The sequence below is a fragment of the Vanacampus margaritifer genome, chromosome 2 (genome assembly GCF_051991255.1).
Source record: "Vanacampus margaritifer isolate UIUO_Vmar chromosome 2, RoL_Vmar_1.0, whole genome shotgun sequence".
Taxonomy (NCBI): Eukaryota; Metazoa; Chordata; class Actinopteri; order Syngnathiformes; family Syngnathidae; genus Vanacampus; species Vanacampus margaritifer.
The window spans coordinates 25,157,056-25,181,055 of record NC_135433.1 but is presented as its reverse complement, the minus strand read 5'-3'; the positions used below and the strand labels follow the sequence as shown (position 1 = coordinate 25,181,055).

At 41.2% G+C, this 24,000-nt stretch overlaps 1 protein-coding gene across 1 annotated transcript; it reads left to right on the top strand.

Annotated features, from left to right (window-relative positions):
* Positions 1–8,393: 8,393 nt before the first annotated feature.
* LOC144043321 (myosin-1-like) lies at positions 8,394–23,311 on the top strand. The gene is made up of 39 exons (XM_077556815.1): positions 8,394–8,744; positions 9,370–9,513; positions 9,701–9,857; positions 9,934–9,961; positions 10,094–10,202; positions 10,264–10,356; positions 10,440–10,503; positions 10,583–10,681; positions 10,755–10,858; positions 10,930–11,068; positions 11,408–11,526; positions 11,790–11,939; positions 12,387–12,557; positions 12,627–12,933; positions 13,010–13,086; positions 13,565–13,652; positions 13,746–13,863; positions 13,950–14,073; positions 14,367–14,503; positions 14,585–14,840; positions 15,056–15,298; positions 15,366–15,542; positions 15,611–15,756; positions 15,934–16,024; positions 16,120–16,509; positions 16,585–16,711; positions 17,326–17,444; positions 17,519–17,715; positions 18,290–18,473; positions 18,554–18,719; positions 19,279–19,403; positions 19,477–19,785; positions 19,862–20,065; positions 20,123–20,248; positions 20,326–20,496; positions 20,770–20,874; positions 21,498–21,593; positions 21,669–21,800; positions 22,541–23,311. Exons 1-39 carry the CDS (start codon positions 8,541–8,543, stop codon positions 22,559–22,561), a joined length of 5,817 nt encoding a protein of 1,938 aa, XP_077412941.1. The 5' UTR covers positions 8,394–8,540; the 3' UTR covers positions 22,562–23,311.
* The last annotated feature ends 689 nt before the right edge of the window (positions 23,312–24,000 follow it).

Genomic DNA, 24,000 nt, shown 5'->3' with positions numbered 1-24,000 from the left:
AAAATGCATGTTGCATTAAAAACACTCTGACAAGTACTATTTACCCAAAAAGTTACAAATTTGTAGTAAATGTACTTCATTACTCCCCACCTCTGCATCAATACATGAAAAGCAGTGAATGGCAATATTGATTTGTATCCTTAACAAATAACTCTGTAGCTTCAGTGACAGCGGCAATTTGTTATTTCCTTGACAATCGCTCCATGTCATTTGCGGTTCAATAAAACAATATGGCTCATTGCTTTTCCATTGCTGCGATTGGTAGGTGTGTGAGGCTGAGGCTGCAATTTGAGATTGTCCAGTTCAATCTAGTTCAGCCGCATCGCTTTAAAAGACATCTGGAAGGAGGATATTGCGACCTAAGTGAAAACACAGTCAAATTGCCGTAGAAGAATGCCTACTGACAGCAATTAGGCCCCGAAAACAGTCTTTGTGCGCGAAGGAAACGAGGATGTCCGCCCACTCTCGATTGGTTAATGTTGTCTCTCATAACACATGCTCGCCCGCCCTCACACCTCCCTCCCAGCATACACCTGCACATTCCGACACAGGTCACGCATAAACTCACCTTGGCGGCACACAACATGGCGTCCGAGACATAAGGGGTCGTGTCAAACCTGGACGGTCCATATGTGCCAACATGGGCGGCTGTTGTCTGACTCATTTGGTTCACGTGGTTTGGCACGGCAGCCACCGTATTGGCACCAGTTAGCGGATGCCGGCAGTGCGGCCGTGCTGCTGCTGGGCGGAGCCTTAATGTGTTTTTGTCTGTCGTACACTTCAGCTTGTTTTGTTTGGACTTTGGACCCTTGGCTAACCAAGGGAAAAGTTCTACAGGCGCTAGAGGAATCTAGGCAGAAGTGTCCACTGGACCAAAGCATTAATGTTGCATTCAGGGAAGGTGGGAAATCGGGCTTTTCCGACTTAATACGAGGACCTATGTACGGGAACGCCCTTTTAAACTCGGAAATCCGAGTTGCGAAGTAAAAAAAAGCAAAGGACCCTGAATTCAGCGACCAGTTTAAATCTGACGTCACTCGACAATGGAAAACCCTGTGGCAAAACTTTTTTACAAGAAGTATAAACATATTTATCTATTTATTTATTTCAACATTAATTTTAGTTATTCAAAAAAAGTAACTTGACGTAACCCAACAGGATTGGACTGACTGTTAACCAGAACAACAAACAATTTATCAAAATCAGCCGTCTTTGTTGTTTACATTGGCTTTGAACGCTTTGAGTTTGGAACTGGGACATTCCAAGTGGGATATGTCCAACTTCCTCGAATGCTGCATAAGAACAGCAGCATCGTCACAGTAAGTGAATCAATAAAGTGAATTAACAATCAATCACTTGCTTTGAAAGAGTGGAAAACTTCTTGGGGACAATTTCAAATCAATAGACCTTATGATATAAACAAAATGTGAAGTAATCTGATTATTGACGCCTGCTTTCCTCATCAGGACCTTGGTGGAGTCTGTCAATTCGCCAATATTGGCATCCGTCATCAGATTACATGCTAGCTGAGAAGATTTACAGCTACAATCAGATACCAGTCAGACGTCATTTGAGGTTCTGACATCTCATTTTCTTTGGTCTGGAGGTTAGCAATTGAGAACAAGGTATGGGTACCATAGCGATCAAGGTGGGGTTATCATGGTGATCAAGCTGTGAGTCAAAGTACAGCTGCACTTCCTACGATCGACAATGTTCCGAGTCTGCTTTGGAGCTTAAAATGTTGTAATTAGTCACACGTGCTATAAGTGGAAAGTGACTACTACTACTACCGCGGCCATAACGTAACTCAATGAATAACAGGAAAGCCATTGAATGTCAAATGTCACTGTTATGGAATCATTTTCAAGTATTCACTGTGCGTGGAGCGCAACCCTGACTCGACTAGAGCGACATCATCAGTCTGGCTCAGTGGTTCCGTCTGTCCTTCTTTCTGGCCGTTCTTCTTCCTCACCGCCGTTGAATTATGAGCTGTCCGCTCACTGTAAATCACATCAGCACGTCTGCTGCCAACCACGAGAATTATACAAGAAAATATTTGAAGCCGGAGCACAGTGAACCAACCCCAAGGCTCAACACTGTACAAGCACGACTGGAAAAACACCAAATACAGAAAATTGCTTGTAGCCAGAAACATCACAACCTCTGACCTGCTGTTAAAACATTGCTCATCTTGTTTTCTAGTTCCAATCAATAAAGAAATGTATACACTGTATTAATGTACATACATACGTAGATTTATACATACAGCATCTAAATAACGTTTAAAATGCTAGCTATTATCTATGTTACGAGATTAAGCTAGATTTAATTATGCTACTCTCAGCATTTGGAGTTTGTAATTCCAGAAACTGACACATTAATTTATTCCCTTTGTCCCATTGTCAGCCAAGAAAAACGCTACAAAATGAAGAGAACAGACTGTTGTGAATATTAATACGTTTCATGAAGCAAAGGTTGTAAATGTAGGTCAGTGCTACAGTTTGTGTGTAAAACAGCAGAGAAGGCTTTGCTGGCCCTGAACGCTCACCACTGATGCTGACGCACTTCCTCCATAGGAGCGGTCTCAAACTTGTGAGAGGTGGCCATTGGCGGCCCTCAATGATGAATTTTTTTGGCCCCATATTTGCCATCAAAATTTAAAGTCAGTGCGGCCGGCTGCCCACACCTTTTTTGTTTGTTTGTTTGTCGACATTGGGTGAGTTAAAGTGTTTCGGCTTCTCATCCAATTGTTTAGCAAAGAAGAGAAAAATAGGAATAGGAGGAGGAGAACCCTTGTAGTTGGGCTGAAAGCTGACAAAGTAGCCCTAAGCATCTCAGCAGCTTCGGGCCTGAAGCCAGCCCACCATCTGCTTGGTGCTCACGCGTTAGCCTGCACCAAAACACAAGCAGCTACATGAACACAACACAATACAGCATAACACAACAAGATGATGCAACTCAAGATAACATGATACAACAGAAAACAATACTACAATGCAACCCAACATAAGCTAATACACCATAAGACGACACAAGACGTGATCCGAAACTACACAAAGCAACTCAATAGGATAGCCCAGAGGAAAATTGTTCAAAGCTCAAAGCTTGCTCGTCTTTGTCTCGTGAGACAAATTTGAGAATCTCCCCACAGTCTCATTTTACTCTCTCTTTTGTCTCAAACGTTTCTCATTTGTTTCTCCTAAAATTCACTAGGAGAAGTAAGGGAGACATAGAAATTAAAGAGGGAGTCATACCTGAGACTTAATGAAGAAAATGAACAATACTGAGATACGATTGAAAATCTTAGAAAAAAAAAGTTTTTTCATGACATCACTGAAGAATGTACACACTACACTATGATCCACATGGGCCATATGTTCAATAACAATACAAGTAATTGTAATGTTGCACTTTTACATGCCTTTATTGATTAAAAGACACATTTGTGATTTCTGGAACTAATATAGTTATTTTGGCCAGTTAAAATATACAATATGATTCAATTGCTAATAAAATTAATACTTAATAAGGCAAGATATATATATATAAATATATATAAATATATTTAAAATCAACCTCAACGGCAAATGAATTAAATGAATTGCCAAAGACAAAATCAAGGACATTTTTGCTTCAATTATTATTTGTAAAGCTTAAATTGTAGTTGCAGATAGTTGTTGTTTTTTAAAAGCATTTTTGTTATTTTATTTTGTTAATGAAAATGTTTTTTTTTTTTGATTTTTGTTTTACTGAACTAAAACAACCTAGGAAAGGACGCAGAGCCGTCATTTTGCTTTATAATTCTATAGAAATTGACAGATGAGCTGATGAGCTGAGCTTTTGGGATGAATAAAGTGATCTTGATCCAACTTAATAATAATATTCTTTATTGAATTCAACAAAACACTGTACAAAAATAACTTGAAAAGGTCCCATTTTATATACAATTACTGTAACTAAAATTATTATTATACAAACAACAACAATGAACAGTTCATCAAAAATGAAAATGTAACCTTTATTCAGTCACCCTCATGCAAATGAAGTGTTAGGAGAGGTTTCTGTGTCATCCAAACACCTAGGGGGGCTGACGGTAGTGTTGGGAAGATCCAGAAACCTCTCCGAACACTTTAACTACATGAGGGTGAATGGATCAAATTTTCATTTTTGGCTAATTATGCTTTTAACTTCAAAGTGAAACAGATACTCTATCTGCCTCCTAACATTAATAAGTCTATTTTAAAGCTGTTTTTTTCTTTTCTTTTTGCATGAACAACAAATGCGGCATTTGTTAATGAAGGCTTTCTTTATCTTCCTTTTTTCCACTGGTGTCCATCCTTCTATTAATGCTACAGCGCATGATGCAAGCTGTAAAAATAAAATAAAGCACAAATTACAAATTGCATAATTTAACAGCAGTTACCAAAACCGTATTAAGAGCTCTTTAATTCCTGATATCACCAAATTCACATTGTAATATGATATCTCTATGATTCACACCAATTCAGTTACATTTTGAGGACATTTCAACAAGCAAAATATTAGTGTAAATGAAGCAATGTGATACATTGGGTTTTGTTGAGAAGCAATGCCAAATTTAGGCAGGATGAGAGTCGCAGAGAGTAGGCAAAAAAGTGTTCATTAGAGGTTGGAATCTTTGACTGTCTCACGATTCGATTCAATTCAGATTTTTGGGTCTGCAATTCGATTCAGAATCTATTTTTGATCCAGAACCATTTTTGATTCAAAATGATTTGATTGGCAATGATTTTTGCATCGATTTATAGATGTGCAAAGTATCATCATGATCTACTCTAGTCTGACTCGTTAATGCTAATTAGCCCTTTTAGCACTCAAGAGAACGGCTATTCATCCAAAAAACGCTTCAGGAATGCATACAGAGAAGCATCTTAACATTACTCACCGGCATATGATCTTCCTACGCTGCAAAAAACAACAACTTTTATTGGCATAACTTGATCGTAACTTTTTCCTTCTACTCTCTAATGTGGCTACAACTTAATAGTGTATCAGAACATGCGGAACCACACTGCCCCTAAGTGGCCAAATCACGTACAACATGAACAGCGAACCCAATAAAGGCACACACAAACCAGGGGAAGACAGTATAAAATAATTTAAATAAAAATGATTTTGGGACATTTAAAATTGATTCTAAATTGTACTAAATGAGAATCACGATTCTTACCAGAATCGATTTTTTGGCACATCCATAGTGTTCATAAATGACTCTTTTACAAATTTTATTTGTCCTTGTAAATGGTAAATCAACTTTTCAGATTTTTCAGGAAAGAAAAAATGTAACCATTTGCATCACAAGGTGATTAAGGCAAAAAAAAAAAAAGCCAAAAAAATGACTTAGGCAATTATTTTAAGAGGGTGATCATGGTACTTCATTTATATCGTACTTTTCCACCTTACAAGGCCCTCAAAGCTCTTAACATTCAACTTACTCATTCACCTACTATTGATTCAGCATCAGGAGCAACTGGGGGTTCAGTATCTTGCTCAATGATACTTCGACGTGATCACAATGGCATGGGATCAAACCCACAATCTCTGAGTTTCAAGACGACCATTGTACCACTCAGCTACGCCACCCCGTAATAAACAATTCAGTCTGATCTAAGCCTGAACAATATGGCTGAACGAGTATTTTTACTTAACAGTAATCTTTCACATCAACCTCATGATTTACAGAAAACACTTTACTTTAAAGTGTATCTTAATAATGCATTTCAAATAGACACTTTGCAGTCCGTTCTCGAAGCTGATTTAGCTGGTGCGAACAAATTTATTTATTTATTTTTAAACGTTAGTGAAAATGTGAATGTGCCCACTTTAAGTGCGCCGCACCTTGTCCCGCCACACGCATCCGTCCCCTCCTGTGCGAACTACATTGACTATAGAGTGCAATCTCACCGCCAGAAAATGCTCAACCCTCATTTGGTGTTTAATGTACCTTTGGCCAACATGTCTGCAGTGTGGGCACATTTCAATTTATATTGTACTGTAAAATGCCAGTGCTAAATAAATATTTTATGATAATATTATAATTTTAATTAATTATAAAAAATGCAATGATAGTAAAAAATTGGCATCAAGACCTGCGCATCTTCTTCCTCCCCATCAAGCCTGTGCAACGTTACATCCCTGTCACTAGTTGAAACACTTGGATGTGGTGGAAGTTAGTTTACCTCAGCTCTCTTTGGATTCTTCTAATACTTTGCGGTTGTTTGTTCACCTGACTGTTTCCTTTTGATGGAGTTGACATCAAGCTCAGGACAAGTTTCATCATGCCTTTCAAGTTTGGATAAGTAGTAAATTAATAATTCACCATCTTGATTTGAAGACGCCGCGACCACCCGTACGCCACATGGCTCGTCAAAACAGTGCCAACAACCTGTACATGAACAGAAAATATATTAAAAGCAACAAAGTACAACATCTACATATTTGTTATATTACAGTGCGAAACTAATGCAATGTTCATCATTAGCTCAATAATTAATATAAAGGTTCTTACTTGCCTCACTAACTAAAAAAAACCTGCTGCATGACAGATGACACATCTCTGCTTAGTTTCCTGATGAAAGGAGTTAAAAGTGAGAAGAAAAACAAGTTACAGGTAAACTTTTTACACTATTACACTTAATTTACTTTAAAAACTAAACCTAACAACATGTAACATATTCTACCATTGTTATTCAATGTTCTGTCTTCAACTGTTATGATAGCATGTAAACAATAACTTAAATAAGCTCCATTCATGTATTTAAGCACTCATGTCCCATTTGAGTGCAGTTGGTTAGCTTACACACCTTGCTTTCATTGCTAATAGATCATTAGCAACTTAGCTTTAACATTTAGGATTAGGTTAAACTGTATTTTCTTGATATGCAATTGCGTGTAGTGCAGTTCTGATTCAGCAGAGCCATCCACATATCGTTGTTGTTTCCCAGAAACAAGTGTTTTTTTTAACTTTCTTTAAAATATTTGTTTGCACTGTACATTATGTAAGTAATATACAGTATAATATATAAGATATACAAGATAAATATGATTTATATATATATATATATATATATGATTTATATATATATATCAGATTTAAAGTTAGCGTTGTATAGTATAACTATAGGACTAATAGTACAAACAAATTGACGAGACAACCTGGACAAGACACAAGCGGCGAACTGAGAAACACTGAGAAATATGTGAGACCTTATTGAGATATCATCTAAAACTCCAAAAAAGATGAGACACAGGAGCAACACACCTTAGTCTCAGTTTGGTCTCACACCAATCTCATTGTTGTCTAGGAGAAGTAAATGAGACATGTTTGAGATCTCAAACATGTTTCATTTGTCCATTTCGTTTCCTCTAGGGAGAACACAACACTACACAACATGAATACAGCACAACATAATATGCCACAATACAACATATCACTGCAAAACACCACCAAAAACACAATGAGCAAATTAATCTAGCTTGCAATTCAATGTATTTATTAAATTAAAAAATTCTGACCTGTGTGTGGTTGGTGAGGGGTGACGGGTGACTGTTCTTGACTAAAGAGCGTCAAGGTGAAAGTCGCTTTTTTCCTGGCCAGCAGACAACAGGCCGGGCGTCCGTCTGCCGTCACAATCGACTTTGGATGGCCGCCTCCTGAATCCTACTCTGGCTTTGATTTTTGCCCTTTGTTTCCTGACCAGCTGCTTCTGCTAATCCTCACCAGGAACATCTTCCATCCTCTTCAGATCGTCAGCTGTTAGCCTGATCCAAAGAAACAACTGGAGTGACACCTCGCCGCTGTGGGATAATTAGAGGAAGTGTTGGTTTAGACATTTTAAATCTCACTGGATTTCACTTGCTTCAATGTATACAATCACAATACCACAACGTGTCTCTTTAATCCTCTGCTAGCCATTTGTGTTCACCTCACTTCCCTTTTCCAAACATTTTAGTTCTGTGAAGGTACGCATAATGAAACATCCCCAGAGTGGTAATTTTGTCTGCATTGTCATTTCCAACTGCAGTTCTGAGATGAATGAATGAAGGATTATGGTTGCCAAGAGAGAGCTAACGCATGGACAGTCCCAAGAATAATACTGTAGAGAAAGAATGTGATATACTACTTAAAAAAAGTTAGGGGTATACATGTTGAAATTTAAGGAAGATCCTAAAATTCACTAAAAGCTTTAAAGGCTTAACTTTACTTGACCTTCTGTAAACTCACCCGTAAAGCATTTTAAATGAATACGGAAATTTCATCCCAAAGCCCAAAATCCCAAACTTTTTTGAGTTCTGTATTTGCTGCTAAATACAAACAACAAATGTGATCCGCCCTCATCCAGGAGGAGCAGCGGGTTCCGGAGACTAAAGCTGGCACACAATAGAGGACACCACCCCCACCCCACCAAGGACGATGCTGAAGTATAAAAGTCTCCGTCTGACTGATTTGACGCTACAACTTCCTCAATCAGGTCTACGCAAGGAGACTTTCTCTAGTGACCATGAGCAGCGACGGCGAGATGTCGATCTTTGGGCCAGCCTCCCAGTACCTCCGAAAGTCTGAACGGGAAAGGACAGAGGCGCAGGCCCGGCCTTTTGACAGCAAAACAGCCTGTTTTGTCAGTGAGGACAAGGAGGTGTACGTCAAGGCCACCATCCAGGACAAGGCGGATGGAAAAGTCAACGTCAAGACGGAAGACGACAGGGTGTGTGGACATTTTCTGTTTTCATCTTCAGCTCTACTCGCATCACTCCAATTTTCGGCATCGATATATAGCAATTAAGGCGCTTTGGCGCCGTTCCATTGAAGCTTAGTGCCAAGGTTGGCACTATGTTGAAGTGAGTTGAGGCGTTTTATTTAGACAAAAATAGTGCTTTGCTGAAACCTTGTAGCATCAATAGGTATTTATAAAAGATTGGAGGGCTTCAATTAATCATATATTTTTGCTATTCACAGCAGGGCTTGGTCCCTCTCCTATCACTGGAACACTGTTATTTATTTATTTATATTTACATTTTAGTTTCATTAATTGAAAAAACAAACAACCACAGCGATAATAAAAGTATAAAAATACAATGAATCCAATGTCACTTTCTTTATAAAAAGTTAGCATATGTAACTTTTCACTTATTTGGGTTGCCGATGAGCTGCAATTGGGCGAGAAGACCATGTTCTGGTCGCCAACAATCAAAGGGCACATTTATTAGACAAAAAATAATAAATGTATACTCTCATTGGCACTTATGGTCACTTTAGAATCTTCAATAATTTACAGTTGTAATTACTATGGTGTCATTCATGTTGAATTCTGGTGTGACTTTTGTCCACAGAAGTTGACTGTGCAGGAGGATCAAGTGTTCCCCATGAATCCTCCCAAATTCGACAAGATTGAGGACATGGTCATGATGACGCACCTCCATGAGCCGGCCGTACTCTTCAACCTGAAGGAGCGCTACGCCGCCTGGATGATCTACGTAGGTCTCGAAAGCGGGGTTTCTCAAACTTTCCGGGTCCATTTTGAGATTTTGCCCAACTCATAATCCTAACAGCAATTAAACCTAAACCTAAAATTCAATTATCCCTAAATGCGATACTAGTATATGGACCTTTAAGATGGATATCAAGGATACGCAATGAATGCTGAAACGGCTTTCTATACAGACGTACTCTGGTCTTTTCTGTGTGACCGTCAACCCTTACAAATGGTTGCCGGTCTACAACCCCGAAGTGGTCCAGGCCTACCGAGGAAAGAAGAGAATGGAGGTGCCTCCTCACATCTTCGCCCTGTCCGATAACGCCTACCAGTTCATGCTGACAGGTAAGCCAGGACTACAATGGCACTCTTCAGGACTTGCGTCAATGACTTGGTCACCTGACTGTCTTTTTTCCCACAGATCGTGAAAACCAGTCTATCCTCATCACGTAAGCACAGAACCTTTTTGTTTTCTTCAAATTAACAACTCACAAAGTTTTAGTGTAGTGCATTTTGGTTTACCCTGAAATGTCAACACAGAAGCATCTGTCAGGAGATGCTAATACGTTTGTTGCTTCCAGCGGTGAATCTGGAGCAGGAAAGACAGTCAACACCAAGCGGGTCATTCAGTACTTTGCCACCATTGCTGTGTCTGCAGACAAGAAGAAGGAAAACAACAACAAAATGAAGGTTGGTCATCAATGACTCATGGAGAACCAGATCTGTGGTTGACCAATTTGCTTGTCTACAGGGAACCCTAGAGGACCAGATCATCCAGGCCAACCCTCTGCTAGAAGCTTTTGGGAATGCCAAAACTGTGAGGAATGACAATTCTTCTCGCTTTGTGAGTCGCTTTTGGTTTTGATAAAAAAGCAACCGGCTGGTTGTTGATGCTATTCCACCTTGACACCAAGTTCCATCTTTCAGGGTAAATTCATCCGAATACACTTTGGCGCAACTGGCAAACTAGCATCAGCAGATATCGAAACATGTACGTTTTCCAAGATGCTCATATCATATTAAAGAGATCAATACAACCAAAAGTCACGTTTCATTTTCCCTCCTGAAAGATCTGTTGGAAAAGTCCAGGGTGTCGTTCCAGCTGGGGTCCGAGAGGAGTTATCACATCTTCTATCAGCTGACCTGCAACAAGAAGCCGGAACTCATCGGTAAAATTGAGCTCACATCTCAATGTCCTCTCAAAAACATTTCCCCAAAATATGTCATCCTGTTCATCTCTAGACCTGCTCCTCATCACAACCAACCCTTACGACTTTGCGTTCATTAGCCATGGTGAGATCAGCGTGAAAAGCATAGATGATGCTGAGGAGTTGATGGCCACAGACGTGAGTGTGCTCATAAATAGTTTGTGTAGCGGATGCACTGTGCAACATTGCTCATTTCATTTGTGCTTCAGGAGGCCTTCGACATTCTGGGTTTCACCCAAGAGGAAAAGATGTCCATCTACAAGCTGACAGGGGCTGTGATGCATTATGGGAACATGAAGTTCAAGCAGAAACAGCGAGAAGAACAGGCGGAACCAGATTGCACTGAAGGTAAGGATATCCCGCAAACTCAAACATTTAAGAATGAGATATGTCCTAAGTAACCAGGCCATGGACCTGTACCAATCTGTAGACCATTTGGTACGAGGTCACAACAAAAATATTTTATTGCTCAACACAGTCAACCTGTCAACATATTATTTTACATCAGCCCTGCTCTTGTTTGTATAATGGCATAAAATTACTTTTATCCATTCTACTCCAAAATGTATCTAACGTCTAGGACATTTAGAAATTAAAGATTTTTTTGTTCATTCTGGGTGTGACCGCTGATTTACATCATACCTCTTTTAAACAAACAGTTTGATTAAACTTTGCTTAAAACTACAGAGGCTGACAAGGCAGCGTATCTGATGGGTCTGAACTCTGCTGACCTTCTGAAGAATCTTTGTTACCCACGCGTCAAGGTGGGCAACGAGTATGTCACCAAGGGACAAAATATGCAGCAGGTACGATCACTATCTGTCAACATATGCTGTAAGTGAGCAAGTGCATCTTTATTGTTATTTACATGCTACGTTTCACCGACATATGGATGAAGGAGCCGAGACTATGTCGCCTAATTTCACGCATGGTGTGTTTGGCCTGCTGAAGGCACTGATTTGTGACATGCAAATCTAAGGGGTTTATGCCTACTGTGAATAAAAAGAGATTTAATTCTGCAATACCACAAATCAATTTAGTTCTTCTAACATTCTTGTCCTTCTGTCAGGTCTACAATGCTATCGGCGCATTGGCCAAATCTGTCTATGAGAAGATGTTCCTGTGGATGGTGCAGCGCATCAACCAGCAGCTGGACACCAAGCAGCCCAGACAACACTTCATTGGTGTTCTCGACATTGCTGGATTCGAAATTTTTGATGTAGGTTATTCCATTCCATAAAGACAGGATTATTATCTCGGGTACTTGCAACAAAACCAAGCAGTTAAAGACAGCTAAAAATAATTTGTACAAGTTTCTTTTCCTCTAATGATCTACAAACGTTTGTGGATTATTGTTCCAAGAACCCTATAGAACAATTCACTATAATATCACACGTCCGTCCAGTTTGTAAAAGGCAAAGCATTTTCCAATGTCGCCACTAATCCTTTCCTTTTGAAGCCTTTTGGTAGTGCGAGCCCAAACACCAGTTCAGATCAGCAGATATCACACATGGTCTGCCACCTGGAAGTATCCCGGTGCTTATTGTTTACAAACATTCTGAATTGATCAGTTCCTATTAACTTTAGAAATATTGGATCCAATATTCTTGAAACAGCTGGCTTCATATCAGTGGTTGATGTCTTCCCATTCAAATCTGCTCTAAAGTTCAACAGCATGGAGCAGCTCTGCATCAACTTTACCAACGAGAAACTGCAGCAGTTCTTCAACCACCACATGTTTGTCCTGGAGCAAGAAGAGTACAAGAAGGAAGGCATCGACTGGGAGTTCATCGACTTTGGCATGGACTTGGCAGCTTGCATTGAGCTCATTGAGAAGGTACATGATCCATTTTTAGGTGTAGGAATATCAACACGTGATGTCAACTGTGCTGTTTTTATTTACTAGCCGATGGGCATCTTCTCGATCCTGGAGGAGGAGTGTATGTTCCCAAAGTCGACCGACGTATCCTTCAAGAACAAACTTTACGACCAACATCTGGGCAAAAATAGCTGCTTCCTGAAGCCCAAAGTGGTCAAAGGCAAACCAGAAGCTCACTTTTCACTGATGCACTATGCCGGCATGGTGGACTACAACATCAGCGGCTGGCTGGAGAAGAACAAAGACCCGTTGAACGAGTCCGTGGTACAGCTGTACCAAAAGTCATCGGTCAAGATCCTAGCAATGTTTTACGTCACGTTCTCTGGAGCAGACGGTAATTTTTTCACTTTGTCTCCTTTTGTTGTGAAGAATCTTTAATAAAGAAGCAGCGCCGTACTTTGTTTATTCAGATGCACCAGCTGGAGGAGGCAAGAAAGTGTCCAAGAAGAAGGGAGCATCTTTCCAAACAGTGTCAGCGTTGTTCAGGGTAGGAACAAGTGAAGAGCTTTTTTTTTAAAAAAATTTTATCAGGTTGCAATGCAGCTTGGTAGGGTGATTATGGCATCTGCCTCACAATTCTGAGGTTTTGGGTAGGACTCTCAGCTCCAGTCTTCTGTGTGAAGATTGCATGTGCTTCCCATGCTTGAGAGAGTTGTCTGAGTACTTGAACTCTTTCTCTCATCCAAACATGCTTGTTGGGAAAACTGAAGACGCTAAATTGTCCGTAGGTGTGCTTGTGAGTCTGAATTTATCTTTGTGCCTTGTGATTGGGTGGCAACCAGTCCTGGGTATACCTGACTTCTAGCCCAAAGTCAGCTGGCAAAGACCCCAGCTCACCCTTGACTCTAGTGAGGATAATCATATAGTAAATGATAGTTGGAAATGTAGGTTTTAACTCTTTAGATTAATTGTAAAATGGCATGTTAACTTGTCAAATTTCCAAGAAACTCAACTAATTATTGCAGGAGAACCTCGGGAAGCTCATGACGAACCTAAGGACCACTCATCCTCACTTTGTGAGATGCATCATTCCGAATGAGACAAAAACTCCAGGTAGACTTCCTCATTTTTGAGTTACAATGCAACAGGCTTGTTGTTTTGATGTTTTCTTGGTTTAGTTAACTCGGGAATGAATGTGTTGCATAGGCATCATGGAGAACAGCCTGGTCCTTCACCAGCTGCGTTGCAACGGTGTGCTGGAAGGCATCCGCATCTGCAGGAAAGGATTTCCGAGCAGGATTCTGTACGGAGACTTTAAGCAAAGGTAAACAAATGTTCAGGTGAACTTTCCCAATGTACAATAAAGCATTTACATGAATTACTTATGGGCATATGGTGTTGCTTTTGCAGATACAGGATCCTTAATGCCAGTGCTGTTCCAGAAGGACAATTCATGGATAACAAGAAGGCAGCAGAGAAGCTTCTGGGCTCCATCGATGTAGACCACACACAGTACAAGTTTGGACACACAAAGGTTCTGACTGTTTAAGTGTTTCAGAGTTAAAATTAATTATCTGGCTACAAAGGTTTTATCATTTACCAGGGAGATGATCTTGTCTGATTTAATCTTTTAATAAAAAAATAAAATCAATCAATATCAACCCCGCCCCCAACACCACTATAATCATACGCAATACTTTAATCAGTCATTAAGTCTGTATTAATCAAATCACGTGTGAGACATATGGACATTAATCTGTGATTGTTTACATTTTCCATCAATACAAGTGCTGAGTTGGAAAGGAATGATGGTGATGTCACTTTCAGGTATTCTTTAAAGCTGGCCTGCTGGGCGCTCTAGAAGAAATGAGAGATGAACGGTTAGCTCATGTTGTGAAGTCCACTCAGGCACTCTGTCGTGGATTTCTGATCCGGCTGCAGTACCAGAAGATGATGGCCAGGAAGTAATTATGCTTACAGTATAATCACATTCTCTATATTGTAAGGAATCTCGTCATAGGGCCAACATGTTTTGTTGTTGACAGGGAGTCCATTTATACCATCCAGTACAATTTCCGTTCCTTCATGAACGTCAAACACTGGCCGTGGATGAAGCTGTACTTTAAACTGAAGCCTCTGCTCAAGAGCGCAGAGGCCGAGAAGGAAATGGCCCAAATGAAGGTGGACTTCACGAAGCTCAAAGAGGATTTGGCCAAGTCAGAAAACCGGCGGCGAGAGATTGAAGAGAAGATGGTCTCTGTTGTACAAGAACGTAACGATCTTCTTCTCCAAGTCCAGGCGGTGCGTTTTGAATCGATTCATGGTTGATTGCACCCAAAGTCCATCAAGTTCCCACCAGCTTCTTCTTGTGTTAGAGTTATTACTGAAATATTATCTAAGAATGTACAAACCTTAATTTCTGATCGTTTACATGTCATTTTCCATCATTTGAGCATGAAAAATGAGGGTGAAGGTAGGAAGAATATTTCCTAAATGTTTACTGTGTACTTTATCAGGAGTCGGACAACCTGCTGGATGCTGAAGAGCGCTGTGAAGGACTCATCAAGAGCAAGATCCAACTGGAGGCCAAGCTGAATGAAGTGATGGAGCGACTGGAGGATGAGGAGGAGATGAACGCTGAGCTGACGACAAAGAAGCGAAAGCTTGAAGATGAGAGCTCAGAGCTGAAGAGGGACATTGATGACCTCGAACTGACCTTAGCCAAAGTAGAGAAGGAGAAACATGCAGTGGAAAATAAGGTGAGTGGACGCAAACATTGTGCTTAAAATCGTAACATCTAACGTTACATCTTACTATCTGTTAAAGGTGAAAAACATGACAGAGGAGATCATGAGTCAGGATGATACCAATACCAAACTGTCAAAGGAGAAAAAAGCCTTGCAAGAGGCCCATCAGCAGACACTGGATGACCTGCAGGCCGAGGAGGAGAAGGTCAACATCCTTAGCAAGGCCAAAGCAAAGTTAGAGCAGCAGGTTGATGAGGTGAGTTGCCGCTCATGTGCAAATACGATGACACAACTGACATACGCCGCAATCACGTAATGTTGTAGTTGGAAGGCTCGCTAGAGCACGAGAAGAAGATCCGGATGGACCAGGAAAGAGCCAAGCGGAAGTTGGAGGGTGATCTCAAACTTTCCCTGGAGTCTATCATGGATCTAGAAAATGAGAAACAGCAGCTTGATGAGAAGATTAGAAAGTATGTTTTCCCATGGTTAAAGTCACCTGTAACAGTTACAGTGCGTTTTAGGTTCATTCTAAAATGTCACCTAAAATCGAAGTTACCTAAACTTTTTATGAATAGCAACATTCTAAAAAATAAAATAGAATACATGTGGCATTGACTGCCATGTTGTTCCTGAACTTTCTCTGACAGGAAAGACTTTGAGGCTTCACAGCTGCAGACAAAGGTTGAAGATGAACAAGCTCTCGGTTCACAGCTGCAGAAAAAAATCAAAGAGATTCAGGTGATAAGTTTTGGTTAAGAAGAATTTGACCAGTCACATGAACTTTATTGGACTTGAGTTTATAAAAAAATGTTTTTTCTATTTCTCCTTTGCAGGCCCGATCTGAGGAGTTGGAGGAGGAAATGGAGGCTGAACGTGCTGCACGAGCCAAAGTGGAGAAGCAGAGGTCAGATATGTCCCGGGAGCTGGAGGACATCACTGAGAGGCTGGAGGAGGCTGGAGCATCCACCACAACTCAGGTGGAGGCCAACAAGAAGCAGGAGGTTGAGTTCCTCAAGCTGCGCAGAGAGCTGGAGGAGCGGTCACTGCAGCACGAGGCCACGACCGCCGCCCTGCGCAAGAAGCATGCAGACACCGTAGTCGAGTTGGGGGAGCAACTGGACAACATTCAAAGGGTCCGGCAGAAGCTAGACAAGGAGAAAAGTGAGCTACGACTAGAGATGGACGACCTGTCTAGCAATCTGGAGAGTGTGGCCAAAGCCAAGGTCAGGCAGGGTCAAGTCCAGTCACAAGCAGTGAGATTCCTGGTTTCAAACAAGGGATTGTCTTTTTCTGAGTAGATTAATCTGGAGAAAATGTGCCGCTCGCTTGAAGATCAACTAAATGAGGTCAAAGCTAAAGAAGAGGAGCAGCAGAGGCTACTGAATGATGTCTCCAGCCAAAACGCTCGACTGCAGACAGAAAATGGTGAGCAAGATCTAAACATGCATTAAATGCATCAAAGTTGAAATTAATTATATAATCGATGCGTCGGTGACACAGCTGTAGACCATAACTGAAATTAACGCACAGTAATGACATTGCTTGTTCATTTTGGACCCACGGCATTCAGATTTTTGTAGTGTCTATGTCTATGCTGGGTGTTAATGATAATCTAACTGACATCCTTCGTTGCGCACGTGAATTTAACTTTTTAAGAGTGGATCTCTTGACACATTTTAGTTTTTACAAGGAAGAAGTATGAAATTACTGGACAAACCCTAAACAGTATGTAGAGCTTGACACACAAAAATGAAATATGTCACAAACGCCAATAACTTAAGGAATCATGCGAGTTGTTTCCAGCACAAGTTTTTAACTAAATTGGCCAAGGCAAACACAGCCAGCGTATCAATGAGCTACCATGAGTCAACCATCCCTATTAACTCTAACAAAATGAAAAAAAAAAACTGGCTGTGAGAGCCTTTACAGCCAAGGATTTAAAGCCAAATCATTGACATGATAATCGTAATCAAATCAAACCATGAGGCTTTTGAAAGTTCACAAATCTACTGCTTATAACAGTTTTTTTTATTGCGTAGTTGAAATGTCTCGGCAGCTGGAGGAGAAAGCCGTGCTTCTGTCTCAGCTCACCCGGGGAAAGCAAGGATTCCTCCAGCAGATTGATGAGCTAAAAAGACTCAATGAGGAGGAGGTGAAGGTGAGCGTGGACGAGCAGACGCGTAGCACAAAAGCAACGACAAGCTGCTGATACGCTGTTCATTTGTTGTGAAGGCCAAGAATGCCCTGGCTCATGGCTTGCAGTCCACGCAACATGACTGTGAGCTTCTGAGAGAGCAGTATGAGGAGGAGCAGGAAGCCAAGGCCGAGCTCCATCGCTGTCTATCCAAGGCCAACAGCGATGTGGCTCAGTGGAGAAACAAATACGAGACGGATGCTATTCAGCGTAATGAGGAGCTGGAGGAAGCTAAGTGAGAAACACAAAATCAACTGAGAGCAGAACCTCAGGGTTTTTGACTACTGGTGGGCGGATAAGGCAAGGCCTTCCTTATTGGCCAAACCATCATCAGAAGCACAGACCTACATTCCCATTACTTTACGGGGATATTATCTTAGGGGAGAGCTAGGTCATAAAGACACCTTTTTGGCAGCAGCAGCACATAAAGCACAAGACATATGACAATATCAACAGTGAAGATGAGGCAAATTCTAAACTAAAACACACAGACTTAGTAAATAAATAAAAAGAAACATCATACTCGTACACAAGATTGCTAACATATTCAGTCCAGAACTAACAGCATAAATATATCATTATTATCAGTTGTTGCACAAAGTGCAATGCGCAGATTTGATAAATAAGCAATGGTAGCTGAGAACCTGAGCAACCTAAGGGCTAGTTTACATTAATAAATTTCACTAGGGGGTAAATGAAACCTAGAGCCTTTTGGTCAGGACCCCTAAATATTTTTTTCTTTTCACATAGTTAGTGTAACACTGTCTAAATCATCCTTGATCTAGTGTACATGTTTTTCTTTCTGGTAGGAAGAAGCTGGCGCTGCGGCTACAGGAAGCAGAAGAAGCTGTGGAGGCCGTCAACTCCAAGTGTTCATCTCTGGAGAAGACAAAGCAGCGGCTTCAGGGAGAAGTGGAGGACCTGATGATGGACATGGAGAGGTCCAACGCTGCTGCCACCATCGTGGACAAGAAGCAGAGGACCTTTGATAAGGTTACTCTTCTAAGACCTTCCTTGATACATGATGAAGATTCATATTTCATACCATCAAGCTGTGCAAAATGTTCCTGCAGGTTCTTGCTGAGTGGAAGCAGAAGTATGAGGAGGGTCAGACAGAACTGGAGTCAGCGCTCAAAGAAGTACGATCTTTAGGCACTGAGAACTTCAGGATTAAGAATGCTTTTGAAGAGTGCCTGGAACAGCTGGAGACTTTCAAGCGGGAAAATAAGAACCTTCAACGTATGCCTCTGTGTAGATTCTCAGTCATGCAGGTCATGGTAATGTTGAATTGAGGCAACTTGACTCTTCTTGTTAGTGACAAAGTCTCACCTTCAGTCCATTGGACAATATTTTGGGAGTACATTGAGAGGACTGACATTTTGTAAGAGATGTGAGAGAAGCCATTCATGCCAAACTAAAAAAGTCCTCTCTAAACAGAGGAGGTTTACAATATCTGTTATCGCCTAACGTCCTAACATCTCCTTCCGAAAGACTGCTACCTCATTGCCTAGGGCAGGTCACTGCTACGCCTTCCCATGTTGGTCCTGAATGTCAAGTGTCGTATCCTTGATGGCCTTGATGACCGAGGTCCTGGGCAATAATCCTGACTCTTAATCTGCAGTGCTTGGTGTTGATGTCCTGCAGTTCAAGGTTGGGAGTGGAGGGGCATAAAGTAAAGACTTTTGTTGCCTCAATTCAAAATTTGTGGTTCAACGTATTTCCTTTATTTTGTTATATTTCGTGCAAAACCTTATTAAACTTGTACCTATTTGGAGCAAGGTCAACTTTCTCATTCCAGAGGAGATAGTGGATCTCACTGAGCAGCTGGGAGAAATGGGAAAAAACATCCATGAGTTGGAAAAATCCAAGAAACAAGCTGAGCAGGAAAAGTTGGAAGCCCAGACATCTCTGGAGGAGGCTGAGGTATTGACAGAAAGCTGCAACTCAGTAGTGTAGTCAATCTCTGTTCCTTGTGACCACCCTTGTGTCCATGTAGGCCTCCCTGGAACATGAGGAGTCCAAGATTTTGCGAGTCCAACTCGAGCTCAATCAGGTGAAGAGTGAAGTGGACAAGAAGATAGCTGAGAAGGACGAAGAGCTCGATCAGATGAAGAGAAACAGCCAACGAATTATCGACTCCATTCAAAGCAACCTGGAAGCTGAGGTGAGGAGCAGAAATGATGCACTGAGAGTTAAGAAGAAAATGGAAGGAGACCTCAACGAGATGGAAATCCAGCTGAGCCATGCCAACAGGCAGGCGGCCGAGGCTCAGAAACAGCTGAGGAACGTGCAAGTTCAGCTGAAAGTGAGCAACATCTGTGAAATGTGCACAAACATCAACGCGTCAACTCGCTCAATGTGATCTTTGCATCCCCCATCAGGATATCCAGATTCAGCTGGATGATGTCCTGAGGAGTAATGAGGACATGAAGGACCAGGTCACTATGGCCGAACGCAGGAGCAACCTGATGCAGGCAGAAATGGAGGAAGTCCGAGCTGCCCTGGAACAAACAGAGCGGAGCCGCAAATTGGCCGAGCAGGAGCTGCTGGACGCTGGCGAGAGAGTTCAGCTGCTTCACTCTCAGGTTTGAACCTCTAAACATCTGCTGGCCTTGGACAAGTAACAAATCTTTCTTTTACAGAACACCAGTCTGCTCAATAGCCGCAAAAAATTGGAGGCCGACCTGTCTCAGATTCAAGGCGAGATGGACGATAGCGTCCAAACAGCCAGAAATGCCGAGGACAAGGCCAAGAAGGCCATCACTGATGTACGTTCAACACCAGCTTCAAACTTTCCCAATGAAGGCGGCGATGATGTAACATGCAGCATGGTTTCATTGCGCAGGCCGCCATCATGGCTGAAGAGCTGAAGAAGGAGCAGGACACCAGCGCTCACCTGGAGAGGATGAAAAAGAACCTGGAGACCACCGTCAAGGACCTGCAGCAGCGTCTGGACGAGGCAGAGAGTCTCGCCATGAAGGGTGGGAAGAAGCAGCTCCAGAAACTTGAAGCCAGGGTGAGCAAATTGCTTGTTAACCTGCTGAAAGAAATAATTGTGTGGAGTCAGTCTTTGTAGATTGTCAGTCATCCAAGGTTTTTCAAAAAAATACACGGATAAGAGAATTCCACTCTAAAGATTTAGACCTGAAGAAGCCTTTTGGATTTAAGGTGAAATGTCTTTAACAACAAGGAAGAGTTACGTTGCCAATTTGCCACCATTCAACTGTTGCGGACTTTCTATGATCAGTTTCAGAGAAATATTCTCATGACTCCATCGGCACACTTTCAGGTGCGAGAGCTGGAAAATGAGCTGGAAGCGGAGCAAAGACACAGCTCAGACACTGTGAAAGGGGCACGGAAGCTGGAACGCAAGATTAAAGAACTCACCTATCAGGTCAAGTAGAAGGAATAACATACTGTGACCCCTCGGTATTCACAGCAATTAGGGACACGCTACAAACGGCGAAAAGCTGTGAGTAAGGGTCGCCCCACCCCACCCTCCCCTCAAAATATAGATGATTTTTTTTTTATGATTGCCTACATTAAAAAAAAAAAAAAATTATAATAAACACACTTCAATACAATTTCCAACTCATCTAACATCAACAAATAAATGACGTGCAGGTGATTTTATTGAGATAAAATGCACTAGAAGTGTATGTCACAATCGCAGTCCATAAAACTAAGAATTGGAAAGCAAAAACGAGATTTCTCATTTCGTTAGCTTTTTAATAGCCACTAAGCATAGCAAAAACGTACACATGCAGTCAAGACTCCGCAACATCCACTACCAACACAAGCCAATCATATTTTTTGCCGACACAGCGACAGAATGAACACAAAAATACACCGATAGTAGAGATAAAAAGTTTTTCAGCCAATGACTGTCACGAATGATAAACCGCACTACAGTTGAATTTGTTCATAACGACTGGCGAATTTGTGGGTAGCCTAATCACCATACCATAACATATTTCTCTTCAAGGAACTAATCTAACGTGTCATACCTCCTCACAGACTGATGAGGAAAAGAAAACGGCCATGAGGCTACAGGAGTTGGTGGATAAACTCCAGATGAAGGTCAAAGTGTACAAGCGGCAGGCTGAAGAAGCGGTGAGTACTTGGTCTCTCACCACGACAGCCATGTTCTTGGTCTGGTTGGTGACTTGCTCTCTTGATTTTGCACAGGAGGAGCAAGCCAACGCCCACATGACCAAACTGAGGAAGGTGCAGCATGAGTTGGAGGAGGCCGAGGAGAGAGCTGACATAGCAGAGTCCCAGGTCAACAAGATGAAAGTCAAGAGTCGGGACATGGCCAAGGTGTGACAATTGTGGTGTTCTAGTTGTTACCACAAAAGGTTCTTAAACTCTTTGGGTCCAAGAAAAACTTCATAGGAGATAATTTTATCCAAGGATCCCCTCATGAACCTAGTCCAATTAAACTACCATATGTACCTGTAAAGGTCGCAAGAAGTATAAAATGCCTATTTACGAAAAGAAAACAAGATTTAAAAAAATGTTTTTAAACAACTAAAGTTACTTTTTTTTTTAAAGAATAAAGGTCACAAAAAAGTATAATTTTCCTGAGACAAAATTTTTTTGTCTTATGTTTTTGTTTTCTCAAGGAAAATACCTGTTATCTTTTCCAGAATATGAACAAAGGAATATTTTGTTGGCATAAAATGTTGTAATCTTACATGAATAAAAAGGGGCTTTTTTTCAAGAACAAAAGTCATAATCTTTGCTAGCACAAAGTCATATTTTGTCGCAATATTATGACGCCTAAATGCCATGTGAATCAAATATTAATTCTATGTTAAACATAAAGAAACTTAACCAAATTCAGTTGAATTGAACTAAATACTAGTGATGATAGGTCACAATCCTTTAAGCTTTTAATTGGCCCAAAGCTAACTATTGCAATTGGTTTATAATGTGTGTATTATTGGCACACCATAGGTATGACAACATCATTATTTTTATTTTTTTCGGGTCCCTAATTTACAGTAGCGGGACTGTCCGTGTTAGTGTCTAGCTGACAGTTCTTTGTTTTTTCACAGAGCAAAGACAGCGGGGAGTAATCATCTCTGACAACCATCTTGAAGGCATGTGATGGGCCTGTGAACCACTGTAATAGCCTGCAGCATATTCTTAAAATAATATTTATGTAGATAGATACACATTTGAAGCCGCTGTGTGCAAAGGTCTTCTACATTTAATCAGTTAAAATTGTGACTTCATCTAGAACACAGAGAAAAATGCAGTGAATTTTTAAACGTTATTATTATTATTATCCATCCATCCAGCCATCTTCTTAACCGCTTGTCCTCACAAGGGTCGCGGGGCTCTGGAGCCTATTCCAGCTGGCTTCGGGCAGTAGGTGGGGTACACCCTGAACTGGTTGCCAGCCAATCGCAGGGCACACAGAGACGAACAACCATCCACACTCACAATCACACCTATGGACAATTTGGAGTGTTCAATTAACCTGCCATGCATGTATTTGGAATGTGGGAGGAAACCGGAGTACCCGGAGAAAACCCACGCAAGCACGGGTAGAACATGCAAACTCCACCCAGGAAGGCCGAAGCCCGGACTCGATCTCACATCCTCTGCACTGGGATGTTGACGTGCTAACCAGACAGCCACCGTGTCGCCCACTATTATTATTATTATTATTATTATTATTATTATACATGGCAGTGATAACTACCATGTGATTAAATGCCAAAGAAACAGTTTGTTTTTGGAATGTTTCAACCTAGATATTCATTATGTTTCACCAACTAGAAATGCTGTTGAGATATCAAGATTTATGTGATGATACACTATGTGCCCATCAAATCAAAAGATCCGACTGACTCTGAGGTACTAAGAAAGCCCCCTGGGAATCTGTAGACCTAATTATTTTTGGTGCAAACACTGGGCCAACTCAAGTTCCCACAGTAAATGGAAAAGTTCTTCAAAATGTTGCTGCTCCAGGTGATTAGCTTCCTGCTATTTTGAACACTAGGATGGAAATTTAAGGTTCCGATTCCTCAAAGAATGAATTTAAATACAATGCTTTAATTCTGTAGTGGATGGATGTTGCTCTAATTGCAATAAAGCATTTGTGCAAAAATACATATTGCCTATTATTTCCCTGCTAAATAAACTCCAATCTGTTATATAAGGGAAAAAATATGAGTCCAGTCAGTAACTACAGTGTGGGGATCATAGCACAACAGAGGGACAAAAACAACAAAAGTTCTACAATGTTTATTTTTCTAAACATGCACAAAAAGCAACTACATGAACGAACAATTACAGGTAAATTACAAATAAATATGAGATATACGTGAACATGGTTCCGTAGCGGGGGCTACTCCGGGTGGGCTGGCCTTGGTGAGCGCTCAGTATCAAGAGTATCAAGATCTAGGCATCATCGGATGCTGGCAACAGTGGTGGCTGAACTGACCAGAATGGAGTGAACATTGCTGTGGACGCAATGGGCAGAATGCAAGCCCATCTAGTCTTCTGG